The 22829-nt window shown below is 41.6% G+C and overlaps 1 protein-coding gene across 4 annotated transcripts in view; it reads right to left on the bottom strand.

Annotated features, from left to right (window-relative positions):
- The window catches only part of PALM2AKAP2 (PALM2 and AKAP2 fusion), a 266174-nt gene that overhangs the window by 134366 nt on the left and 108979 nt on the right, over positions 1–22829 (bottom strand). For 3 of the 4 annotated variants that reach the window (XM_032674585.1, XM_032674586.1, XM_032674589.1), the window contains exons 4-5: positions 21918–22032; positions 21296–21317 (exon numbers count right to left, since the gene is read on the bottom strand). In XM_032674585.1, the coding sequence (XP_032530476.1) occupies positions 21296–21317; positions 21918–22032 (137 nt within the window). Of the gene's footprint in view, positions 1–5382; positions 6088–12946; positions 13049–21295; positions 21318–21917; positions 22033–22829 lie in introns of all 4 variants that reach the window. The other variant, XM_032674597.1, reaches the window with a different exon arrangement.

The following is a 22829-nucleotide window of genomic DNA, read 5'->3' as shown; positions in this document are numbered from 1 at the left end:
ATACCTCTCTGCTGAAAGTAGGTAGCTATTGCCTACCATGTTGACTTTCTAGGTAAAGAAATTTGTCTAGCTATAGAAAGCATAAGTCCACTTTTTTTTGTAAAACACATTTACTTATTTAGCTGTATTCATAGCAGGTATATTGGATTCTACTTTTCTAACCTGACTCTTCAAAAAGTGTTGAGATCCTTCTTCCTGGAGAAAATTGTGGTTAGGTCTACAAAAGATCCCAAGAAGCTGGGCATTGTCATAAACGTATGAAAAAGTTGAAAGGCTCAATGTCATGGGAAGGATGACATTCCAAAACTCAATACCCATTTAGGGTTTGTCTCTCATTACAAAAATATTTATTCCTTAAAAAAATACACAAATGTAATATACTACATTTTCTATTATATCCCCCCACTTTCCAAGTATACCATTTGGACGTTTGACTAAGTTAAAAGCCAGAACACCTTTTATTTCTCTGGCAACTCTATATGCTATCTTTCTGCTCATATTAGTTTGTGATATCTTAATAATTTTAGGTGTGAAGAATCAGTAGTGAACTTAGGTACAGTGACAGGGGACTAATATATTAGCTATTAGGGAAGTCCCACTAAATGTTTGCTCATGGATACCACTGATGTGGTAGCAATGCTGACTCAGGACCTGATCCTACCAGATGCTAAGCACCATTTTGTTTTGTGTTTTCTCAGAAGCAGAGTTAGCCTCTAGGATTACACCAGCTTGGGCAAACTCAGCAGTGCATGCAGTCTGTACAGGTACATAAGAAGCACCCAAATCATACCCTGTGTTATCATTCATGCCCTGATCTTGCAGACACCTACACACATTCTTCCTGCGAGTAGTCCTGTTGACTGAAACAGGTCTACACACAGCACAATTAGGCATATGCATTTTTGTTTGTAGGACTCGTATGTCTCGTATTGCACCAGTAGAAGCACACTTCATGGAGAAGGGCTTGTGCACACTTCTCTTGCTGGGGATTGAAAGATAATGTTGTGTTTATACAGCTTTGGAATACAGCCTGCATTTTTTGGAAAAAAAAAATAAGGAAATGAAAGCTACAAAAAGAAGAAGGAAACGCAAGAGTGCAAGGCAAACTGTCAAATGGCACATCATACCTACTTTGTCATTCATTTAGATAACATCACAAAGGCAGACCAGAGGAGTTCTGTAAACACATATCATACAGTACATCAGCCATGGGAAATTAAAAAAAGAAAACAACCCTGTAATTCTTTTCTTTCTGTATTGATATTCTAGTAATTGAAAGAGATTGCCTAGCCACTAATCATAGCACTGTGGTTTTCGATTTGTGTTTTTCTTCTGTTTAAAAAAAAAGAAAGAATGGAAGTAAAATGCAGTGGTTTGCAAAAGTAACAGTCCCTGAATGCAAACAAGGGACGACATGGAAAGTGGGTTTATAGAAACTTAGAAAATACAAAATATAAAAAATTTCACAGGTTACTTTTTTCCCAGTCTAGGAAAAAATATACTGAAAAGAGGTTTTTTTCTTTGTTTTTTCTTACAAAAGTTAAGGCGAGCAGTTTGTGGCAAAATGCTATCACTGAACCAGTTCATGACTTTACTTTTTTGTATCCCCTCATGCTGAAACTGAAAATGTACATGTGATGGCATAAGTTAAACAGACGGATTTTGCTTAAAACAGCACAAAAAACCCCATCCCATAATGATCCTTACAAAACTCTCTCTCTGCTTGGTCGTAGAGCAGACCTCTTCCTTTGCTCCTGATTGTGCTTGAATTTCCACAGGCAGCTTCCTATCCAAGGGTGAGGGGAAAACCAACCCCTTCAAAGCCCAAAGCAGCCCTGGAAAAACAGTTTACATTCATCAACCTAGGCTAACGCATCTGAATTCTCCTGTAACTTGGCTGCAGGCTAATGGCTAGAAGGGACAAGATGATGTCCAGGCGTGGCTGCTGCCTTGTGGAGGAGAATGATTGGAGTAAGCGTGTTTCAGATAAGGCCCTGTGATTTCAGACCCATTTGCTCCTATTTCATGTTTTTCCTGACCTCAGATGTGGAACTGCCTTTGACCTGTAAAGACAAACCCTATGCAGACAAACCCCATGCAGACAAACCTTTAGCTTTTCTGGATCTACCGGGGCCTGATAACCATGGAGTTAATGTGAACACATAAAAAAGACTGGCCTTCCTAGGCACTCAATGATAGCTACAAGTACTGAGCAGTAGGTATTTGAGAGGTTTAAGGTTTAAGGCTTGTGCTCTACTTCTAACCACTAAAGGGCCACTTCTGGACTCTCATGTGCCACCATCTCCCCACCATGTTGAGCCTCAGATGGTGCAGTGGTCTCAGACACGTTCTAGTCCCAGCGTCAGCAAGCATCTCCCAAAGCTGGATGCCAAGGGAGTCATCCCCAAACTGCTGAGTCGGTGCTGAACCAGAAGGTTGTCTGACATGGGAGCATATGGCTGAAGTGATGGAGGAACAGAATGGGTTAGGGTAATATGACACCTCAAATTTCCCAAGCAGCAGGCTTTTGAGAAAAAATGTCCATATGGCGAGAGGAGCTGCAGGGGGAAAAAGATCAGGCTGTGAAGACACCATGAGGCCAGGGTGGCTGTGAAGGTGGCATCACACCCAGAGAGGCAGTGGTGAGGAATGAGAGGACTGGCCAGGCCAGGAGGAGATGGCTAGGAGGTTTTTTTCTGAGTGTTCCTGGTGAGGTGAGCAGGCCCCAGAGTGCAAGAACTATTGCAAAGCGTGCCCAGCTCCCATGTAATTCACAGGTAGATCCAAGGCAGAAAGGGCTTCACCCTTTGTGTTGCAGTGCTTTGGGGTCCTAAAATATGCTTGAGGACAGTCTCACTTGGCCACTCCGGGCTTTAAAACTTAGGATCTTGTTTTAAGAAATGTTGAGGTTTGTAAATGTTTAGCATATCTGGGGAAAAAAAAGAAAAAAACTGGAATGCCCCTTCCCCCAAAACCACAACCCAACCAAAAAAAACCCCAAACACAGGCTGCTAGTTTCTAACAAACAGCCACCAGACTTATTGTTGCAATGTGGGGCTCTGTGGCCCTTCCCCTCTTTGATAAAACTTAACCACCTAAGCCTGAGTCAAAGGATAATGTGCAGAGCTTCTCTAGGTGAGTTTGGTCCTTCTCCCATCCAAAAGCCCCCAGGGGGAGGCAAAGGGAGCATATGGAAATCTATTAATTTCTGCCTCTGTAGTAGATACGGAGGCCAGCAAAATTTCTGCAGGTGTCAAAGAGGTGAGGCTGTCTTTTACTACTCCTGGTTTATTTACTACTTGTCTTTTTTTTTTTGTCTGACAGTCACCTGGGTAGTGGTGAGAAGTTTCATTGACCAGCTCCATACTGACAGCTGAGTGACCTAACATGGGAACTACCTTTTGCGTTTTTTGTTTGTGTAGGTTTTCAGTGTGCCTCATATTACCACCACTGTGAACAAGTGTCTTTTTTACTGGCACAGAAAGAAAAGAGTACAGAGCAGGAACTGTGTTTAATTGGATGCTCTGAACTAACAATTAATGCAGTAAAAGCACCATCCAAGAAAGAACAGAAATATCATAGAAACCACCTCAGACTGAAAAGAGGCTTTTTGTTGTTTTCTCTTTCCTTTTTTTTTTTACTTTTTTTTTTTACTTTTTTTTTTTACTTTTTTTTACTTTTTTTTTGCTTGCTGTTAAATGATTTTTAAAGTCTGATAGTTTCAAAGACACTTCAAAATAATCTTCAGTACTTGTTCACACTATCAGAAAATATAAAACCTGATTTTTAATCTCACCTGTGTAGTTATAATTCCAGACTAACTCCAGTAGAGTGAGTTAAGCAAAACTGGTGTAAGACAAGAATCAGGTTCATAATATCTCACCATGAAAAATCTGGCTGCTTTCTCTGTTAGAAGAATCAAAAAGCAAGAAACAAAGAAACATCTACTGACTTTGGATGCCTTCCCCTTTTTACATTTTCATCTGGAGTTGTTTTTAAGAGGCCTGATTTTCAGAGGTCAGATGAAGAATATTGTACTGGAAATCAGGTCTCCTTGAAGTGCCCCACATTAGAAAATGAAGCATCCAAAACCACCAGCAGTTTTTGAAAAAGTTAGTCTCGTGGCTATAGGATCGTCTCCAAAAACATCTGCTGTGACAAAATTCCAGTGGGCCTCCACAGGAATTTTACCTGGACAAGCAGGGCAGGATCAGACCCATTGCCTATCATTATGTAGGAGCACTGAAGGTACACGTTGTGAGAAATTACAGTTCCCTAAGAATTACAAAATAAATCTCTGGCCCTGCCCCCATTCCCAGCACTGAGAATTTTGTCACTGAATCCAGTAGGAATAGGGTCAGACTGTGAGAGAAGTCCATTTATATTCTAGGGAAATAGAAAGCAATATCTCTCATCTGTTGGAGTTCAGCAAGAAAACTTCATGTATAAACATTGGCAGAGTTACTGAAAGGCAAGTAATTAGATCAGTGACTCCATTTCTGTTGGTGTGACAGCTGCATCTTTTTCATGTCAATTTCAACTGTAATTTTGGGAGATGAAGTGCATATACAATACTGTAATCTGGAAGATTTATATAAGGCAAAATCATCATTCATACATTTTCTAGAAAGAATGATTAAGGTCCACTTCTGGTATCACCAATAAGCAGAAATGGCTGATGGGTTTTTCTGACACTGCAAACTAAACTGGAAAGTTACTATAAAACAAAACTACGCAAATTTTTTGGGAAAGACGTGTCTGAGTTTTAGCAAATTAAACAGTAAAATGATCTGAGCCTTCCCCCAAGAAATAAAAAATATGATCTATAAAATAATGTTTAAATGTGATTTTTCTTTAAAAAGAGAAGTAACATTTTTTTAAGGCTCTCATATCTGGTGGCTGTGAAACTCAGACTCCCACAAAATCCTAGGAATCTGATCAAGCCTGCCAGATATTCAAAGAAAAAAAAATGTAAAAAGTGTTTTCATTATATATATAAAATATATATAAAAATCAAATAAATATGAAAACATATGTTCCATTTCCCATTAATCTCTCACTCTGTAATATTAAGGAAAAAAACCCCAACAATAACAACAACAACAACAACAACAAAAAAGAAGCAGAAAACCCCCAACCCCTCCCCAAACTCCAAATAGTATGTCTGATGGGAAAATAACCAGGCGTTCCTCTTCCTGAAGAACTAGAAAGCAAAGCAACCCAACTGCAAGGCAATGGAGGCATTCACTTCCAGTTCACAGTATTGCAGTTAGAAGTACAGTGAGGTCTAGGTAAGTGATGGAGCAGGAGCTGCCTGGAGCAGGGAAGGAGGAGGTGTTCACATGACAATACAGCATTGACAGCGCTTTTTCTTTTGTGTACCTGGGGCAGCTTCCAAGGGCAGGCTCTCTTCCTTCCCCTCAGGAGAGGAGGGCTCTGTTGTATCTGACAGGGGCCTGCCAGAGACCAGCTCAGCGGCGTTCCCGTCCATGGTGGAAACGTCTGTCACCGTCTTCTCCCGCAATGACTTCTCGTCGTCCTCATCAATCAGCACAAGCTCTGCCTTGATGGTCTCATCATAGCCCAGCACTTTCTTTGTCTCCTCTTCATCATCAATGTTCTGGTAGCCCATAAATATCATTGTCACTGGCTGATCTGCACTGACCTCCAGGGTTTCACCACCACAGGGTTTATCTTGGGGCTGAGGGTTCACAGCATGTCCTTTGATGGATTTGTGTACCATTTCCAGCTTTGCCTCCTTGAAGAGCATTTGCTCCTTCATATGGCTAAGGCTTCCATCGGCTACCACATTTCTGTCTGACACAGTCATTGTTTCATACCCTCCTTTTACACTTGATTGTCCAGCTTTTTGCATAAGTTCATCTACGTCCTTTGAGCTTAATTTATGTACTCCATTTTCTACCACTGTGCCACCAGAGTGAACCTCATAGACTACCTTGGAACCATCATCATAGACTTTGAATCCTCTTTGATGGGCCTCATCTGGGCCAACAGGTGAAGCAGAGACAATCTTGGTCTCTCCTGTCTGTTTGTCTTTCTCCACATTAATTTCCATGGTGCACAAAGCTTGAATGAAAACAAGAGAGGAAGTGCATGTTACAACAAAAAAAGCCAGTGAATGGTTAATTGCCAAACAGACAAAGAAAACTATGGTGCCCCTTTTTCCTATCTCCTGCTGCTAAAGGGCTAAGCGGTCTACATTAGAGGTGGGATGCAACACTGTGGACAGAGACAGTTATTACACTGTGGCTTTTTATGCAGGTGGAGGCTAGGCATACCTGTGGCAAACAGGACCTACTCTGGCAGCTCATGCTTCATGGAGCTGTCTCTGATCAATTAGGAGCGCCAAGAGGTTACGTGTAATTTAGGCAAAGGGAGGTGACAGCATGCAGGTTACTTTCAAACTTTCCAGTCTGAACTTGCCTCAAAATTCAGAAAGAACCTCTCTACTCTCTCCTTCTTCTCTGCCATCAAACTGCCAGTTAGTTGGTAACAAGTTTTGTTTGCTGCATGTAATACCCAGACCACTTTATTATCAATGCTTGTCCTTGCTTAACTCTTCCATCCGTAGCATTCAAACCATTTTAGAGACGTGAAGAAACATTGTTTATCCCTGGTCTACAGGTGGGAAAACAAAACCACACAGGAATGGGATAATTTCTCCCACAGGTGTGTGGCAGGGCAGCTCTCTCAGCTTCCACACCAAGACATTGACAGTGACCTCTATTTCCAGAGTTAAAAGAATGTACAAAGTGGTCAAGAAGTGCTTCCTTTTTTTATGTGAATTAGGCATTAAGCACCATTGCCAAAGATGAACAAAAAAGTAACAATGAACTGATTTTCAAAGTCATGAAACAACAGGTAAAAACTTGTGTGAGGGATGTTGCTTTAGAATAGCAAGGGTGTTCTAGCAGGTAAGGATGCGTAATGAGATGGAAATTGTAGACCACACAGTAGGAATAGACAAGCAGTCTACACTGCTCCAACATCCATTTTGAGATACAATGACATCTCACTAGACAGTTTTTCAAAGAAAAATGTGCAAAGGTCTCTCAGATTTTCCAGAAGAGTTCATTGTGTGCATAGAAAAACATTTTGGCTCCTAGACAGACATCCACAGACACTTTATTACAAATTACCACAGGTAGTGACAACTCTTTGTGAAACTTACAATGATCATTTCCATCAATGAACCTCAAAGGCATAATCATGACTTGTCTTACCTGGGGACACCATAAATGGGCATCTTTGCTTTTTTTTTGATTTATTTTCAAGTGAATACAGAATATCTTTGCCCCAAGAACTAATAAGGTTGGTATGTTTGTATTTAAAAAAAATAATATAAAAATTACTGTTGCTTTAATATATTTCCTCAGTCTTTTTATTCACACATGGTAGAATTATTTTTCCTGTACCCTTAAAGTGAAGTATTTAATCAACAATAGGAAATTTACCACGACATGCATCATGATGCCTCCTGTAGTACTGGACAAAAAATTCATGTGTTGCTGAGTGAATGCATGCTGTTCCCTGTGAGGTGGTCTCCTCTGTCCCCCAGGAGTGCAGCCTGGTAGGCAGCCCAGCCAAATGGGGGGTCTGGCCATCTACATGCTGTGTGCATCTGCTCAAACCTTGTCCAGCCCTAGCAGGACAGCTTAGATCAAGTGCCACACTCCACAAACACCTGCATGGAGCCAGAGGACAGATGCCGTGGGTGAAGGAGCACTGCTGCCTGTGAGAGTGAGCCATTGCTGAAGACTGGAGTAGGCTACAGAAGCAGTGATCTCATTTTGGCCATTAAACCCTAGGGAATTATCCCTAAGGACTGTGTTTTACCGCTGCTTTGGGAGGTTTATGGACTAACTGTGTCATGAACCTGAGCACAGGATGCCCATTTTCACAATGAAGTAGGGCTACCTGTGTGAACAGTGTGGCCATCCCACAGCAGCCTGAGCAGGCAGGAGGAGGCTGTGGGGCTGAGAGCTGAGCGTGCAGCAGGGGTGCAGCAGGGGACTGTGAGGCAGCTGGCACGGATGGAAACAGGGGAGATTAATGCTGGAAATCAGGAAAACACTGTCATCCCAGGGCTGGTAGCAATTAAGCCCCTAAGCAATTGCTCTGAAAAGCTGTGGCAGACTGCACCATGGCGCAGCTCAGAGAGCAGCTGACATGGAACACTTGCTCGGGACTGTCCCAGCCCAGGAACTAGTGCACAAGTGCCCTTTATGTCCCATCCAAGTGCCTCTGCCCTGAAGCTATTAACAGAATTTATACAGACAATGAAACAAAAAGATGCAGGTGCCATGGGGGCTGCTCAGGCAGATAGTGTTCAATAACTTCCAACATTACACAGGTAAAAACAGGGGTTGGCTAGACTGTGGTGAAGATGCTAAAACTGAGAGGTTTCTGAGTGGCAGACAGTCTGGCTGAAGCAAAGCTGAACCAAGAGGCAGCAACAGCACATTTAGAAAATCATCTCTGGTAAGCAGAAGTTCCTAATTTGTTCTGAGCACAACAACCCTACAGAGAGGGCACCACCAGCCTACCAACTGGCCACCTGCTATCTTCTTGGTTAGAAGCAGCATCCTGAGCTCCCCTGGAGCTCCTGTGCTTCTCCTCTTCTTTGAAAAATAAAAGTATTATCTAGGACATGACTTTTCAATAAGATGATTCTCCTGTGAACTGGTTGAGGGCCATATATTTTTAGTGCAGAAGAGCATGTGATCTGCCACACTCTCCCAGTTTTGATGCACAAATTTAGTTCAGTATTGTGTATTAAAAAAACTTAGAAGCAGATAGCAAAAATCTGACAGTTAAATCATGTGGACCTGACCATATCTGAGTTTGTGATCTTGAGGAGTATGAGCCTGGGAAGGAGCAAAGTCAAGACCCTGAACTTTGCAAAAGCCAACTTCCAGCTTTTTTAGGAGTTGGTGAATGAGATTCCCTGGCAAACTATCCTTAAGGACAGAGGGGCTGACCAGAGCTGGCAGCCTTTTAAGACCATTTTTCTTAGGCCACAAGAGCTCTCTATCCCAATGTGTAGGAAACCAAACGAGGCAGGCCAGAAACCAGCATGGCTAAGCAAAGATCTGCTTCTCAAAGTGAGGAGTAAGAAAGCAAGGTCTACTAGTGGAAGCAGGGAAAGGTGACCTGGGGAGAGTACAGGTGTACGGTTTAAATGTGTAGGGATGGGGTCAGGAAAGCCAAGGTAAAGCTGGAACAGGATTTGGTAAAGGACGTGAAGAACAACAAGAAGGGATTCTATAAGTACATGGGTCAGAAAACAAAGGCCAAGGAGAGTGTACGCCCCTTGATAAACAAGAAGGGTGAACTGCTGGTGACAGATATGGAGAAGCCTGAGGTACTCAAAGAGCTCTTTGGCTTAGTCTTCAATGGCAGTTGGGCTTCCCACTTCTGCAAAGTCCCTGATCCTCTGGGTGGGTGTGAAGGGAGTGAAGTCCCTCCCACTGTAGCTGAAGAGTGGACTTGGGATCACTTGATGAAGCTGAATAGCCACAAGCATATGGGACCTGATGAGATGCATTCCAGCACCCTGTGGGAACTGGCTGATGTTCAAGGCCAGGTTGGATGGAGCTTTGAGCAATCAAGTCTAGTGAAAGGTGTCTCTGCCTACGGTAGAGGAGTTGGGACTAGATGATCTTTAAGGTCTTTCGCAACCCACGTCATTCTATGGTTCTATGTTGTTGCCAAGCCACTCTCCATCATATTTGTAAAGTCAGGGCAGTCAGGCAAAATCCCTGGTGACTGGAAAAAGGGAAACATTACTCATATTTTTTAAAAGGGGAAAAAGGAAGAACTGAGAAACTACAGACTAGTGAGCTTTACCTCTGTGCCTGGGAAGTTAATAGAGCAGATCCTCCTAGAAGATATGCTAGGGTATATAAAAGATAAGGACGTGATCTGAGGCAGCCAGCATGGCTTTACTAAAGGCAAATCATGCCTGACTACTCTGGGGGCCTTCTATGATGGAGTGATGGCAATAGTTGCCAAGGGAAGACAGACATCATCTATCTAGACTTCTGTAAGGTTTTTGATATAGTCCCCCACGACATCCTTATCTTCAAACTGGAGAGACAGGGATTAGATGGATGGACTATTTGGCGGATAAGGAATTGGTGGGATGGATGCAGCCAGAGAGTTGTGGCCAATGGCTCTGTGTCCAGGGGAAGTCCAGTGATGAGTGGTATCCCTCCCCTGAGGGATGCTCTGTTTTGGGACCAGTGCCCTTCAATATCTGTATCAGTGACACAGACAGTGAGACTGAGCACAGTCTCAGCAAGTTTGCAGATGACATGAAGCTGAGTCACGCAGTTGACACAAAAGAAGGAAGAGATGCCATCCATGGGGACCTGGACAAACTGGATAAGTGGGCCCAGGAGAATCTCACGAAGTTCAACAATTCCAAGCTCAAGGTGCTGCACCTGGGTCAGGTGCACCTTAATACAGATCAGGAGAAGTCATTGAGAGCAGCCCTGAGGAGAAGAATTCAGGGATTCTTGTGGGTGAAAAGCTAGACAGGAGCCAACAGTGTGTGCTTGTAGCTCACAATGCCAACCACATCCTGGCTGGATCAAAAGAAGTGTGGCCAGCAGGGTGAAGGAGGTGATTCTGTCCCTCTATTCTGCCCTTACTCTACCCACCTGGAGTCCTGCATCCAGATCTAGGGTCCTCAGCACAAGAAATATGTGTACCTATTGAAGCAGGTCCAGAGGACGGCTGTGAAGATGATCAAAAGGATGGAGCACCTCTCCTATAAGTACAGGCTTAGAGAGCTGGGATTGCTCAGCCTGGAGAAGAGAAGACTTTGGGGAGCCTTTATTGTGGCCTTCCAGTAACTTAAGGGGGCTTATAAAAAGGAGGGAGAGGGACTATTTTTATGGGTAGATAGGGACAGGACAAGGAGCAATGGTTTTAAACCGAAAGAGGGTAGGTTTAGAATAAATGTTAGAAAGAAAGTGTTTACTGTAAGAGTGGTGAAGCACTGGTACTGAGTGCCCAGGTAAGTTGCGGATGCCCCATCCCTGGAAGTGTTCAAGGCCAGGTTAGATGGTGCCCTGACCAAACTGATTTAGTGAATGGCATCCCCTCCCATGGCAGTGGGATTGGAACTATATGATCTTTAAGGTCTCTTCCAACACAAACCATTCTATGATTCCATGGTTCTATATTTAGGAAAAGTTGCAAGATACAATTTTTATCTATGATATGGAGTATTGACTGGTAACCGTGCCTTACTTATTAGGAAAACTTTGGGCAACAAGTTCTACCATTGCTTGGAAGACTCTGTCCTAGAAAGTTAACAGGTGTGATCCTTTTGTAATTCAAGTCTGGCAAATCTGCTTAAGCCACTGTCAACATTTTATTTTCATTTATTCTACTGTGATTTCAGCTGCAGTGTTTTTAGATATTGGGATAACATATGGTTTGTGATCAACCCAGGGATCACACTGAAGCTACTTGTGCAAGTCAATGCATAAATTTAACTGAGTTTCTTAGAAAGCTGTTAACCAGTGAAATGCATTGCCATGGGAGAAGTGAAAACAGAACCCTGCTTATCTGCCTGTGTGCACGGTGTTTGTTCTTTACGGGAAAAGCTAGTAGCCCTTCTTGTCAAAGTAGCTGCAAAATAAACTAATGCTGATATCTCAAATGTCTTTATTTAACCAAAGCTTATTTACTGCTAAGTGTAGTCTATTAACAGAATACAAAACTGTCTGACAATAGAATTGAAACTGAAAGCGGTAGTTGAAGATGACAGCCATTATTCACTAGTACAAGTTTTCTGCACAAGCTTTAATTGCAGTGAAACATTATGCAGTGCTTCATGACAATATCCCAGTGTGCAGACAGAAGGACCTAACTTCTGCCTGTTATGTGGAGGATGTTCTTTAAAACAAAATCTTAGACTTTGAGCTTTTTTAAGGCGGATGCTTACAGCCCACCTTTGAGAACATATGCTGGTGCCTTTTCTTTAACCTATTGCACACACACAATACACTTATCAAGGACTACATTAACAAGGCTTCTGAGTCATCCAAAGAATGAAAGAGATTACTGCTTTCTTGGTGTTGACAAAATGGCAAAAAGCACACAGAAAAGCTTGTTTTTAAGACAGATCAGGGTAAGTACTGGTGGAAGGGAAGATTTTGGAATGGCTTGCAACAGGACTTATGGAAAAAATACATATTTCATAGCTGTATACAGTATTTTAGCTGCAGACATTGCTTTGTTATGCTTCTTAACCCACTCTTCAAGTAAGCCCCCTTTCATCCCACCCCTTGGGACACCTCTTAAGCAGCCACCAACAATTTGGTCTTGCGATAGGGAGTACATTGTTTAGAAAAGAAGGATTTTGAAAGTAGTAAAAATATACAGCTTTTAACAATCATGTTGTTACATTTGACACATACTCAATCTGAAAATTAAATGTTAGAAAATTCTCTGTATGACTCCAAGCACAAAACATGCCAACCTTTTCCCCAAGAAAAAAGAATAGCATACAAAGAAGTATAAAATGACACAAATATTTGAAGCATGTATTTGGTCTTGTGAGTCCTGCCTGTCTGTCTCATTCATCTTAATGAGAGTTGCATGTGTACAACAGAGGAAACAAAACCTTGGCCTAGATACCATGTATTTGTATTAGCAGAGATAGAAAGAACTGAATGTTTCCATGTGAAAAAAAGGGATGTTTCCTATGCTACTTGTATGTAGTTCAACTACATTGTTTTGAGAGTACTCACTGCAGTTCAAAAATCCTTGACTTATTTACAAAATACAAATCAAGCAGCATTTCCTGGCATTTAAATGATATCGGGACACCAGACTCATTAATGTAATATAACAAAAAAGTTCATGGCTACTGGACTGATATTATAATACTTTGTTCCTTGAGACTTACCAGCTACTCTGCTTGCTCCGTCCCACCCAGGAACTGGCTCTCCTGTTCGTGAATAGAGGGTTGGGAGTTCAGGGATCTGGGAGTAAATGTAATTTACTGCATCTGGTGTCAGAGAACAGGAAACAGTTAGATTCGTGCTATGAGCCCCAGTGGCTTCATTGCTTAGACAGCAGAGTGTTGTCAGTCCTGACAATAGGCACTGGAGCTTTGTACTAGATAATCGGATCAAAGCAAACAAAGTGCAAAGTCACTGTCCTGTGATTGGTGTTCAATAGACTAGCTGAGGCAGGAGGGATTGGGTCCAGATGACTCAAACCTTATGTCAGATGAACACATAAAATTATTTGTCAGGAGGTTCTGGATTTATCAAGTCTGTGACCTTTAAAAATGGGGGTGGGATGCAGCGGGGAAGGTAAGGAACAAATCTAATGTGATACCCAGAATACGTGACTTTTCAAATAGAGATATAAAAGCCTAAAAATGCTAATGTTGACTGAATAGGATGAAAGAACGAGTTGTTTCCAATATTACTGAACCAGCATTCAGCCTTTTGTTCTTAAACCTGAAATTTAGCTAATAATGAAATCACATATAGGTATTGATAGGGTACCTGTTTTGGTCTTCAGTAGGTATTATGCTCCTGCCAGTGCTGCAATGTCATCATTCATTAACGAACCCTGAATAGTAGAAAGCTATCATAAAGGATTGACTTGTTTTACATTTGAGCTTATGGGTGTTTATCAAAACGTAAATATGTTCTTTAGAAGAGATATTAACCAATTTAAGAGTATTTCCTGGTAGATATGTTGTGGCTGGGTTAAATATAACTAGATAGCATTTATTGTTCTGCTAGAATTCAGTGGTTGAGCTAAGAGCAGAGCTCAGAGGAGAGATGTACAAACAACTAACTTAAAGTTCAGGCAACAAATCAAAATGAAAAAGAAAAAAATAAACTAACACCATTCTTTCCTATTAAGTGGAAATGTTTTCAACTGTATGCAAATGCTTAAATTTCTGTTCAAACATAAGATTCTGTCAGGTGTGAAACAGACCACTCTTTTTCTGCCAATGGTTCTTTGCCACTACAATGTATAATTTGTCAAGCCCTTGGTATGGCCTGGTCCATGTGCCAGGGTAGGAGGCAGAATCTGCCTTCCTTGAAGGCTCTTATTGCTATAAGCAGGTAAGATAGGTTCACTAGTGCAGACCATAAAAGTGAAGTGGTGAAAGGAGAGAGGAAATGAAATGTCCTGTTGTAGGCTGCTTGATTGCATCTGGTGAAGGGAGATGCTTTCATCATATTCCCTATGGGCTAACACCCACCCCAGAAAAAATACCTGCTCATGGTGGTGTCCTCAGGAAGGACATGATGTGCCACATCTAAGCCCAAAGCCCACTCCTTTGGCAGGAAAATTGGGCCTAGTATTAGTGAAATGGTTTTACCACCATAACAGTCTGTGGTGGCCACCAGTGCTACTGGATGCAGGAAGATAAGTCCCCAAGAAGACACTCCATCCCTCCACGGACCACTCTTGGTAACTCAGGTAAGGAGGGCCCCTTTCCCTCTTCCTGGTGTCAGAGAAGGATGACACAGAGGCACAGTGCAAATTCATTCAAAAAACCCCATGAAGTTAGTATATGAATATGTTCAATTTATAGCAGATGATTTGGGAAAAAAACCCCAAACCAAACATCAATGAAAATGTTATTTACAGAATCACAGAATATGTTGAGTTGGAAGGGACCCACAAGGATCAGCAAGTCCAACTCTTAATGTGGCACAGGACCATCCCCAAGAATCACACCATGTGCCTGAGAAGCATCCAAATGCTTCTTGAACTGTGGCAGGCTTGGTGCTGTGACCTGGGGAGCCCATTACAATAATTTCATATTTCAGTGGACAACTGGCAGACTTGGCAAATGGTATTTTATATTTTCACTGCATACTGTATCCTCAAAGTTTTGTATTCACCCCATAGAGTGTACTTTTGGAACAGTAATTTCAGTACACACTCATCCAGTGAGTTGAGTAATAGATGTATTTGTCCATACATGAGTGTAGTCAATGCAGACTTGTGCTGCCTAACCAATCATCTCTCTTTTGCAGTTCATGAGAATCAATAGGCATGACCCTAGTGCCTGTAGAGGGAACTGAGCATGGCTGACATCCAGCAATAAACAAAATCAGTTGAACAGCTTGATGATGAAACTCTCACTTCGATGCTGTACATGTCTGTGGACCTAAGTAAGCTGGGGTTTTTTTGCCTCCTGCTTTAGGAGACAACATCTAGCTAAGTGTTATATGCTGTTAATATTGACTCAGTTTACAAACTTCTCTGTATGTTACTTAGAATAAAATATTTTAAAAATTAGCTTCAGGGCTCCAGACAATCTCTCATTGTCCTGAGATGGGAACGCCAGGACAGTGGTGCAATTCTCATGTAGTTCCTTGAAGCTGGTGGTGTTGTCACATGTCAAAAGAGGAATATTTGACTAGAAGAAGCTGGGGCTGGTTGATTCTGCCAGTTCCTGTCTTGTGTTGTTATCTCCCACCCCTGCCCCCAAACAAAATAAACCCCCGCTCATTTCCCTTTATCTCATTGGCAACAATATCTCTTTCATTTAACACCTTTTAAAAGAACATAAAAGGTTAATATTACATGGAATGGATAGACGCAAATTAGCACTTCGTTCACATGAGAAGTAAGACAGAACAGAAATAAAAACATTTGAACAGACTATATTCAATATCTTCATTTCAATGTTTGATAAATTATTAATATCTAAGGATGCCATAAAACAAGTCCTGTGGCTTTTTGTACTGCTTACAACAAAATGAATTTTAGGACTATGGCAGTCCTCCATATTAGCAGACACACAAGTGCTTGGGAAAACATATAGGGCCATGTAATCATTCAAGGGTTCTTGCACAAAACTAAATCTTCAGAATTGCTCAGAATAGCTCCCACACAGAGGCTGGTGGCCAAAAGTCAGGCAAATTAATTTTCCAAGGGCTTGGATTATCTTTAAATAAAGTCTGCTTACTACTAAAATTAGCAGTGGGTCTTCTGCAAATACTAGTTTCCAGAGCAGGGCTATTCCACCTTCAAAGCCCTCTGGGGCTCCATGGGACTACATCAGAAGGAACAGAGATTGTGACTCTCTCACCATGTTTGTAAGAACACAAGTGGAGCTTTTTGCTAAAAACTGAATAGCCTGGCTCTGACTTAGTGAACCACGCCTTAAACAAATGAACTTGGAGGTTAGGGTCCACACTTGCGTATCCATAAGCAACACAGTGGATAAGTGCACCTACCAGAGCAGTAAGGAATGCTTCCCAACCCTTTCCAAAGGCAAGACACCTAAGTTCAACCACCTCAAGTGCATGTATGCCAATGTATGTAATCAGGGCAACAAGCAGGAGGCATTAGAGCCCTATGCTCGTGTGAGAGATGCCACAGGAATCACAAAAACTTGGTGGGAAAACTCACATGATGGAAAGACAGAGTGGATGGCTACAAACATTTTCAGAATGATAGGAAAGGAAAAAGGGGAAGTGGAGGTGCACTTTATGTGAAAGAGAAATTTGCATGTATAGAGGAGAGCTGTGGAGATCATACCAGTTCTATTTATGACTTAGGATCATCAGCAAGGGGAATATTATGTACTGACCTCCCAGTCAGGATGATGAAGCCAATAAAACCTTACTTTGGCTGCTCAACGAAGTCTCTGGGCAATAGAACCTGCTCTTCACAGGTGGCCTCAGTTGCCCAGACATTTGTTGTGAAAAAAAATTATGCACATACCACCTGTCAGATTCCAGGAATGTACTAAGGACTGCTTGCTGCTATAAATGCTGGACATGCTGACTAGGAGCAGCACATTGCTAGATTTACTGCTTGCAAACTGGGAAGACTTCCTTGACTTACACTGGTAGCATAACTACCAATAATACCTTGGATACAGTGAGAGCAACATTGTGGAAGTTAAAGTCCTGCTAAGAACACTGAAGACGAGTAGTAGAAAGAAGACCCTGAATTTTAGACAAACCAACTTCAACATGCTGAGCCTGCCTGCGAGGGATTCCACTGGAAGTGTCCATGCAGGTCAAAGGAGTTTGTTAGTGCTGGGAGTTATTCAAAAGTGCCTGCTGAAAGCACGAGAACAGTCCATCCTCTACAAAGGAAAATGAAGGAGTCTAAACAAAAGAATACCGTGGCTTAACAATGAACCTTTAGGTGTAATAAAAATAATAATAAAAACCAACATATTGGCTTAGTCACTGAGCACTGCTAGCACTTTGCTAGGGGGATGGAAAGGTGCAGTCAGGAAAGCTAAGGATCAGCTAGAACTGAAGTTCGCCAAAGCTGCCAAGAAGAAAGGGTTCTTCAGATTTGTGAGCAGTAAGCAGAAGGAAAGACATAAACCCATTGCTAAGGAGGGCAGGGAAACCAGTCACTAGAATGGTGACAAGGCAGATATTCTTTGCCTCTTTTCTTTTGTCTCTTTGCCTCTGTCCTTACTGACACAGCTGAACCCCAAGTCACAAGATCAAGTAGTAATGACAACACATATTGACCTGCCAGTAGTGGAGGAAGGGCTGGTCTGCAAGGGTTCAACACACATAAATCTATACTCCAGGGTGTTAAGAGAAGTGTCTGACATTTTTGTAAGGAGACTATCTATAATACTTGAAAGTCACAGAGACCAGGGGATGTCCCTGATGACTAGAAGATGGAAAATGTCATACCTATCCACAGGAATGGGCCAAAAGAGGACCCAGGAAACTGGAAGCACTATGGTCTTACTTTGTCCCCTGGGAAAGTGACAGAATGAGTACTCCCAGAAACCATTACAAACCAAATGAAGAACTGATTGGGAAAAGCCATCATGGATTTACCAATGACAAATCATGACAGACTAAACTGATCACCTTCTACAACTTAATAACATCTGTTGATACCGGGAGAGCAGTGGATGGTGTTTATTTAGACTTCAGCAAAGCTTTTGACACTGTTTCCCACAGCATTCTCCTGGCCAAGACAGATTGGTTGAGTGGTCTGTGAAACAGGTAGGAAACTGACTCACATGTCACACTCCAAGGTGGTGATAAATGGTTTTTACTCAGGTAGCCAGAGGTGCTGTAATTGAGGCAACTATAGATGGAGGCTGAATTAAAAAACTATGGAAAGCCTACAACTGAAACCCAATTGCTGGTGAATTTTTACAGGACATGTGGAAAGCACTTTTCAAAGATCTGTGCTTGACTCCTCTGACATGCTGGTCTGTTTTACTCTTGGGCTATGCAGCTGGTCAAGATCAGAGGAGAGAAAACCAAAAGAATCTCTAAGCAGTGTTCTGCGTATTAACCAATCCAGATCAGGTTTCCTGAGCCACATCTTTGACAAATATATGCTAATACATACAAAATTCAAGCACAGGTTTGTGCAAACTGTACAGTTACTGTAATTGTGGCTTCTGTATGTCAGCTGAAGTAGCAGCATGTAGTTTGCGTACAACTGGCCATATATTCCAAAGAATGAATTTATCCCTAAGGCAAATTCAGCACTCAAGAGAGTTACATCAGATCTTAATGTGACTTATTTTGTATATACATTGAGCCATAAACATACACACATGGAGTAAGAACTCTCTCCTTTCCATTTGCTCGTGATGTGCATGCAGCATAGCACCACAGCATGGCTAGTTTTGACTGCAGACCTGAGCAGCAAGAAGTGATGTAATTCCTAGCATCATCTCAGACTTTGTTTAATGGAGAGCTTGTCAGTGGCAAGCCGACACAAAGCTGGCAGTCACAACTGGAAATGACAGGGCCACAGATCCCAGCATGCCTCAGCATTTCTCATCTACTTTCTCTCACATGGTGATTTATGAAGGCAAAGTGTGTTTGTACCCTGGACAATGTGGAATTTGTGTTAATTGTGGCTGGATGATTTCAAGCTCAGAAATGCTCGTTGCCAGACACAACTCTTTTTCCTGGTAAGGTGGGAAGGACACAGAGTTGTCACTTGATTAGCCACTGGTGCTCACCACCACTTCTCCCCTTCCCTTGGAGCCTTTGCTTGGACCCCTCTGGGCTCTGAACACCCTATATTTGTGCTTTCTGCATGCTCAAAATCTCTGTCACCACAATATATATGGTACAAAAAGATGCACAGGGACACAATGGCGAGATAAATCACATTCTATACTGTCGTTGCATTCAGAATAAAGGGAGGGAAGGACACAGAACAAACAACATCAGATGTATGGCCTTAGGAGTCTTTCAGGATGTGGCAGCAACTGAAGAAATTGCTCCAACAGGTCAGTGTTAGTTTGTGTCTGTATTTTACAGAGCCTTCCTGTGCCATCCAACAACTCCTACCATTTTCCTCTGCAGCGTGTGTTACACATGGTTGCCAGACAGATGTTTGATCTGCTGCAACAAAGCAAGTCCTAGAAGTTTTTTGAAGGAAGGAAAAATTTATGGTACCAAAGTGCTCACAGCTAGCTATACACGTTTTCTTCCTGCTCTGATCAGTTACCCTCACAGACTGCTGTCAGAGAGCAGAACAAAGAGGACTGGCTCAACTTGCACCATGTGAAGATGTACAGTTGCATTGTGCCCACAATGGGAGGGCTAAAAGGACAGTTTGTAGCCTCAGTCACCCACAGAGGAGAAGAGGATGGCACTACTTAGAGTATGGCCTGGCCTGTCTCAGCCCACAGGGACCAGTTGCTGAGAGGAAGCGACAAGATACATAAAACAAATGGTCTAGAAGAGAAGAGAGACCACTTCACCCAGGTTTATTCCCTGCTCTTTTTGCTTGTGCATTTATTCTGGAGTTACTCTCTTTGGTATAGTTTTGCAGTTTTCTGTTACCCTTCAGAAATCATGAGCTGTCCTTACTTCTTGTTCAGTCTGTGAATAAGGGATCCACCGAAAGCAGGTAAAATCTGGAGAGCACGGGGGCTCTTTCTGAACCAAGTGAAATACCACATTGCTACATACCTTCAGGGAAACAACCACTTCATAGTTGTTAGTTGGACCTTCCCTTTCTATTACAACACATATGAAGAGGCAGAATGCACCTTGAAGGAGTCATAGAAGCTCCTGTGCACTTTGCGTGCTAATTTCTGTAGGCACCATTCCTTTCTTGGAAACTTACCCACAACCATGGTGTAACTCTGTACAGGTATGAAACATTTGCCATTCTTGATCTGTATTTACTTTGTGGTAGCCAATTTCAAATGCTCCAGAGGGAAGAAAGACTAAATTCTTACCATGGAGCATACTATCTAGGACTTTTTTTTTGAAAATGGGATTTAATGAAAAACTTGGATTATATTGCTAGGAGAAATGAAAATTTCTGAACTAGATCTTTGACTTAAAAGGAAAACCTCCTTACTAAGTAATATTAATCACCCCCCCTAAGACAGTTCCAAGTCAACTCATACACTACACAGTAACTTCCATTGTGTCCCAGTGTTTTAATGTTGGGATCATCATATATATTCCTCATCTATACTCACAATACAGCTGGGTATGGCTTTGACAGCAGCTGGAGGAGGTAGTCTTAACCTCAGTATTTTGAATCTTGTCATTTCAAAGAAATGTGCTGAGAACAAGGATGTGGTGCACAGATTTATCTGCAGATGCCTTAGCATGATATCCTTCCTGGGTCCTAAGGGTCCTGGAGTGGCTCTATGAGGGTCTCTCTTGCTTCCTGGGAACCATCCATATTATTTGGTCACTCAGACACCTAAATTTATAGCTCAGTATTTAGACTGATCACACTTAGTGTGACACTGAGTTAATAAGCGAGGAATTACTACATCCTCTTCAACCCATGTGAGGTTTTTCTTCTGTAAGAATTATCACGCTGAGAATATCGATCATCAGTGAAGTAATCTATTTTTAATATTAATATCTGTATTAGGAATAGTCCTCACAGTATTTAACAGTTTATGAACAGAACATGAGCACATACAATGGAGAATATTGACCACAGAGAGGTGAAAAGGAGACTGCAGTGCTGGTCTATCATGTGGTGAAAGGGGTCAATAATACAGAAACTGTATTATGTCTGTTTTAAGTTATTCATGCTGTTCTTTCCCTTTGTGTTTGCATAAGAAGAAGAGGAATTCTGCCAAAGCAATAATGTTTTACCACAATAGTGATGTTTCTGCTAGCACTATAGAAATACCAAAGAACAAGGTGATGGCTCTAGCAATAAATCAGAAACATACAGTGAAGGAAAGAACCGCCAGTCTTTAAACCTTTGCAACAAAGCTATAGTAGCAACACTTGTTAAACCCAAAGCTATACAATAGTAAAAAGGCACTTACCACCATCCTGGTGGGAGAAACTCTGTGAACGGAAAAAATAGAAGGTTTGGTTAAACCTTTTTTATTTGGGATTTAATTTGCATGAAGTCTTGATTTTTATGCTAGATTTGCTTGTATGGTTCTATGTAATTTTTAAATGGGTAACTATGGCTGTGGCTCCTTGGATTTTGATGCTGTTATAGATTGGGGGAGAGGGACATGGTGTAATTAAATGGAGAACACTGCTTTATGTTGCAGGCTGTAATGTTCAGAAGTGGCGTTTGTAGCAAATGCTACTATTTCTGAGTGCCACCAAGAGCAGGGAAGTTTGAAATACCTTTCAGGATGCTGCTGACATTTTAAAGTCGGGCCAAAAATGCTCAAATTGTTTCCCTGCAGATAAGCTAGGGAGAAAGCTTCTGAAATCCCTCTTCAAAAAAAAGCTGGAATGGAAGGGCAAACCCAAATAATCCAACCAAAAAAAACCTGATGCCTCTACATCTTTTCTTGTCTTGTTCATCCTGGTTTGAGCTACATGCTCAGCAACTGCCCTCAGTCTTCCCACAAGTGCATGAATTATAACTGCTGCTTCCAAATGGTGCTTTGTTTCAATCTGTGCCTGAGTGTCATTTTTTTAAAATACCTTTTGCAAGTTGTCGAAGGATTTCTCAGTCTCCTTTAGTTTCTCCAAAATTACTTGTTCTTTGGCAGATATTTGGGACTCCTCACTTTCTAATTTCTGTATTTCTTGTTCCAGCCTGTGGAAGACAAACAGACACGCACATACACACAAAAATAAAATATGTAAATATTATTTAAATGACATATAGTTTCCTAGGTATTAATTGGCATTTCAAATGGCATCAGGAACAATTTTGACTCTTGTTATTCACAACGGATTTCCTAGCACATGAAGGGCACATGAATTATTTGTAAAACAGATAGATCTATCTAAAAGGAAAACACTAATTACCTTATTATCCTCCTCTGCAAAAGCATATACAGATTAACTAAAAATATACTTCAGTATCCCTTCACCCCAATTCCTGTAACATCTCTCAGATATTTACTTTCATTTTAGAAATCACAGTGCAGTACAGGATATAATGAATATGCAGTAATAATTACAGAAATAGGTGTCTTCTAATGCTTCTGTACTCCAGACAATGAAACTGGAAACAATTGTTGGAAACTGGTTGTCAACCAGTTGTGTTAGGAGTTTTGCTTGAACCAACACTTTGCCCACTCCCAATAACCTTTTGGGATATCTACTCATGTTTTCTACTGTTACTGCATGATGCTGGGGTCCCCAGTGACTTTGGGTAATAAAATACATAGAAAGTTCAAAAAATAAACTTATTTTGCCAGGCAGTAAGCATTCAGTACTTGCTTTTCTTGTTGAGACCTAATGGCGGAGACCTCACTCTTTAAGATGTCTTGATTATGATTTGGGATATGCTTTTGTCAGGCTTAGATTCTCCATTACTTTAGCTGAAACCTCCTTTTACTGACATGATTTATGCAGATGCAGGTAATCCCTTTTCCTGCTGTCTCC

Source organism: Chiroxiphia lanceolata, chromosome Z (genome assembly GCF_009829145.1).
Source record: "Chiroxiphia lanceolata isolate bChiLan1 chromosome Z, bChiLan1.pri, whole genome shotgun sequence".
Lineage (NCBI taxonomy): Eukaryota > Metazoa > Chordata > Aves > Passeriformes > Pipridae > Chiroxiphia > Chiroxiphia lanceolata.
The sequence above is the reverse complement of the archived record's forward strand: the minus strand, read 5'-3'. Positions and strand labels throughout refer to the sequence as shown.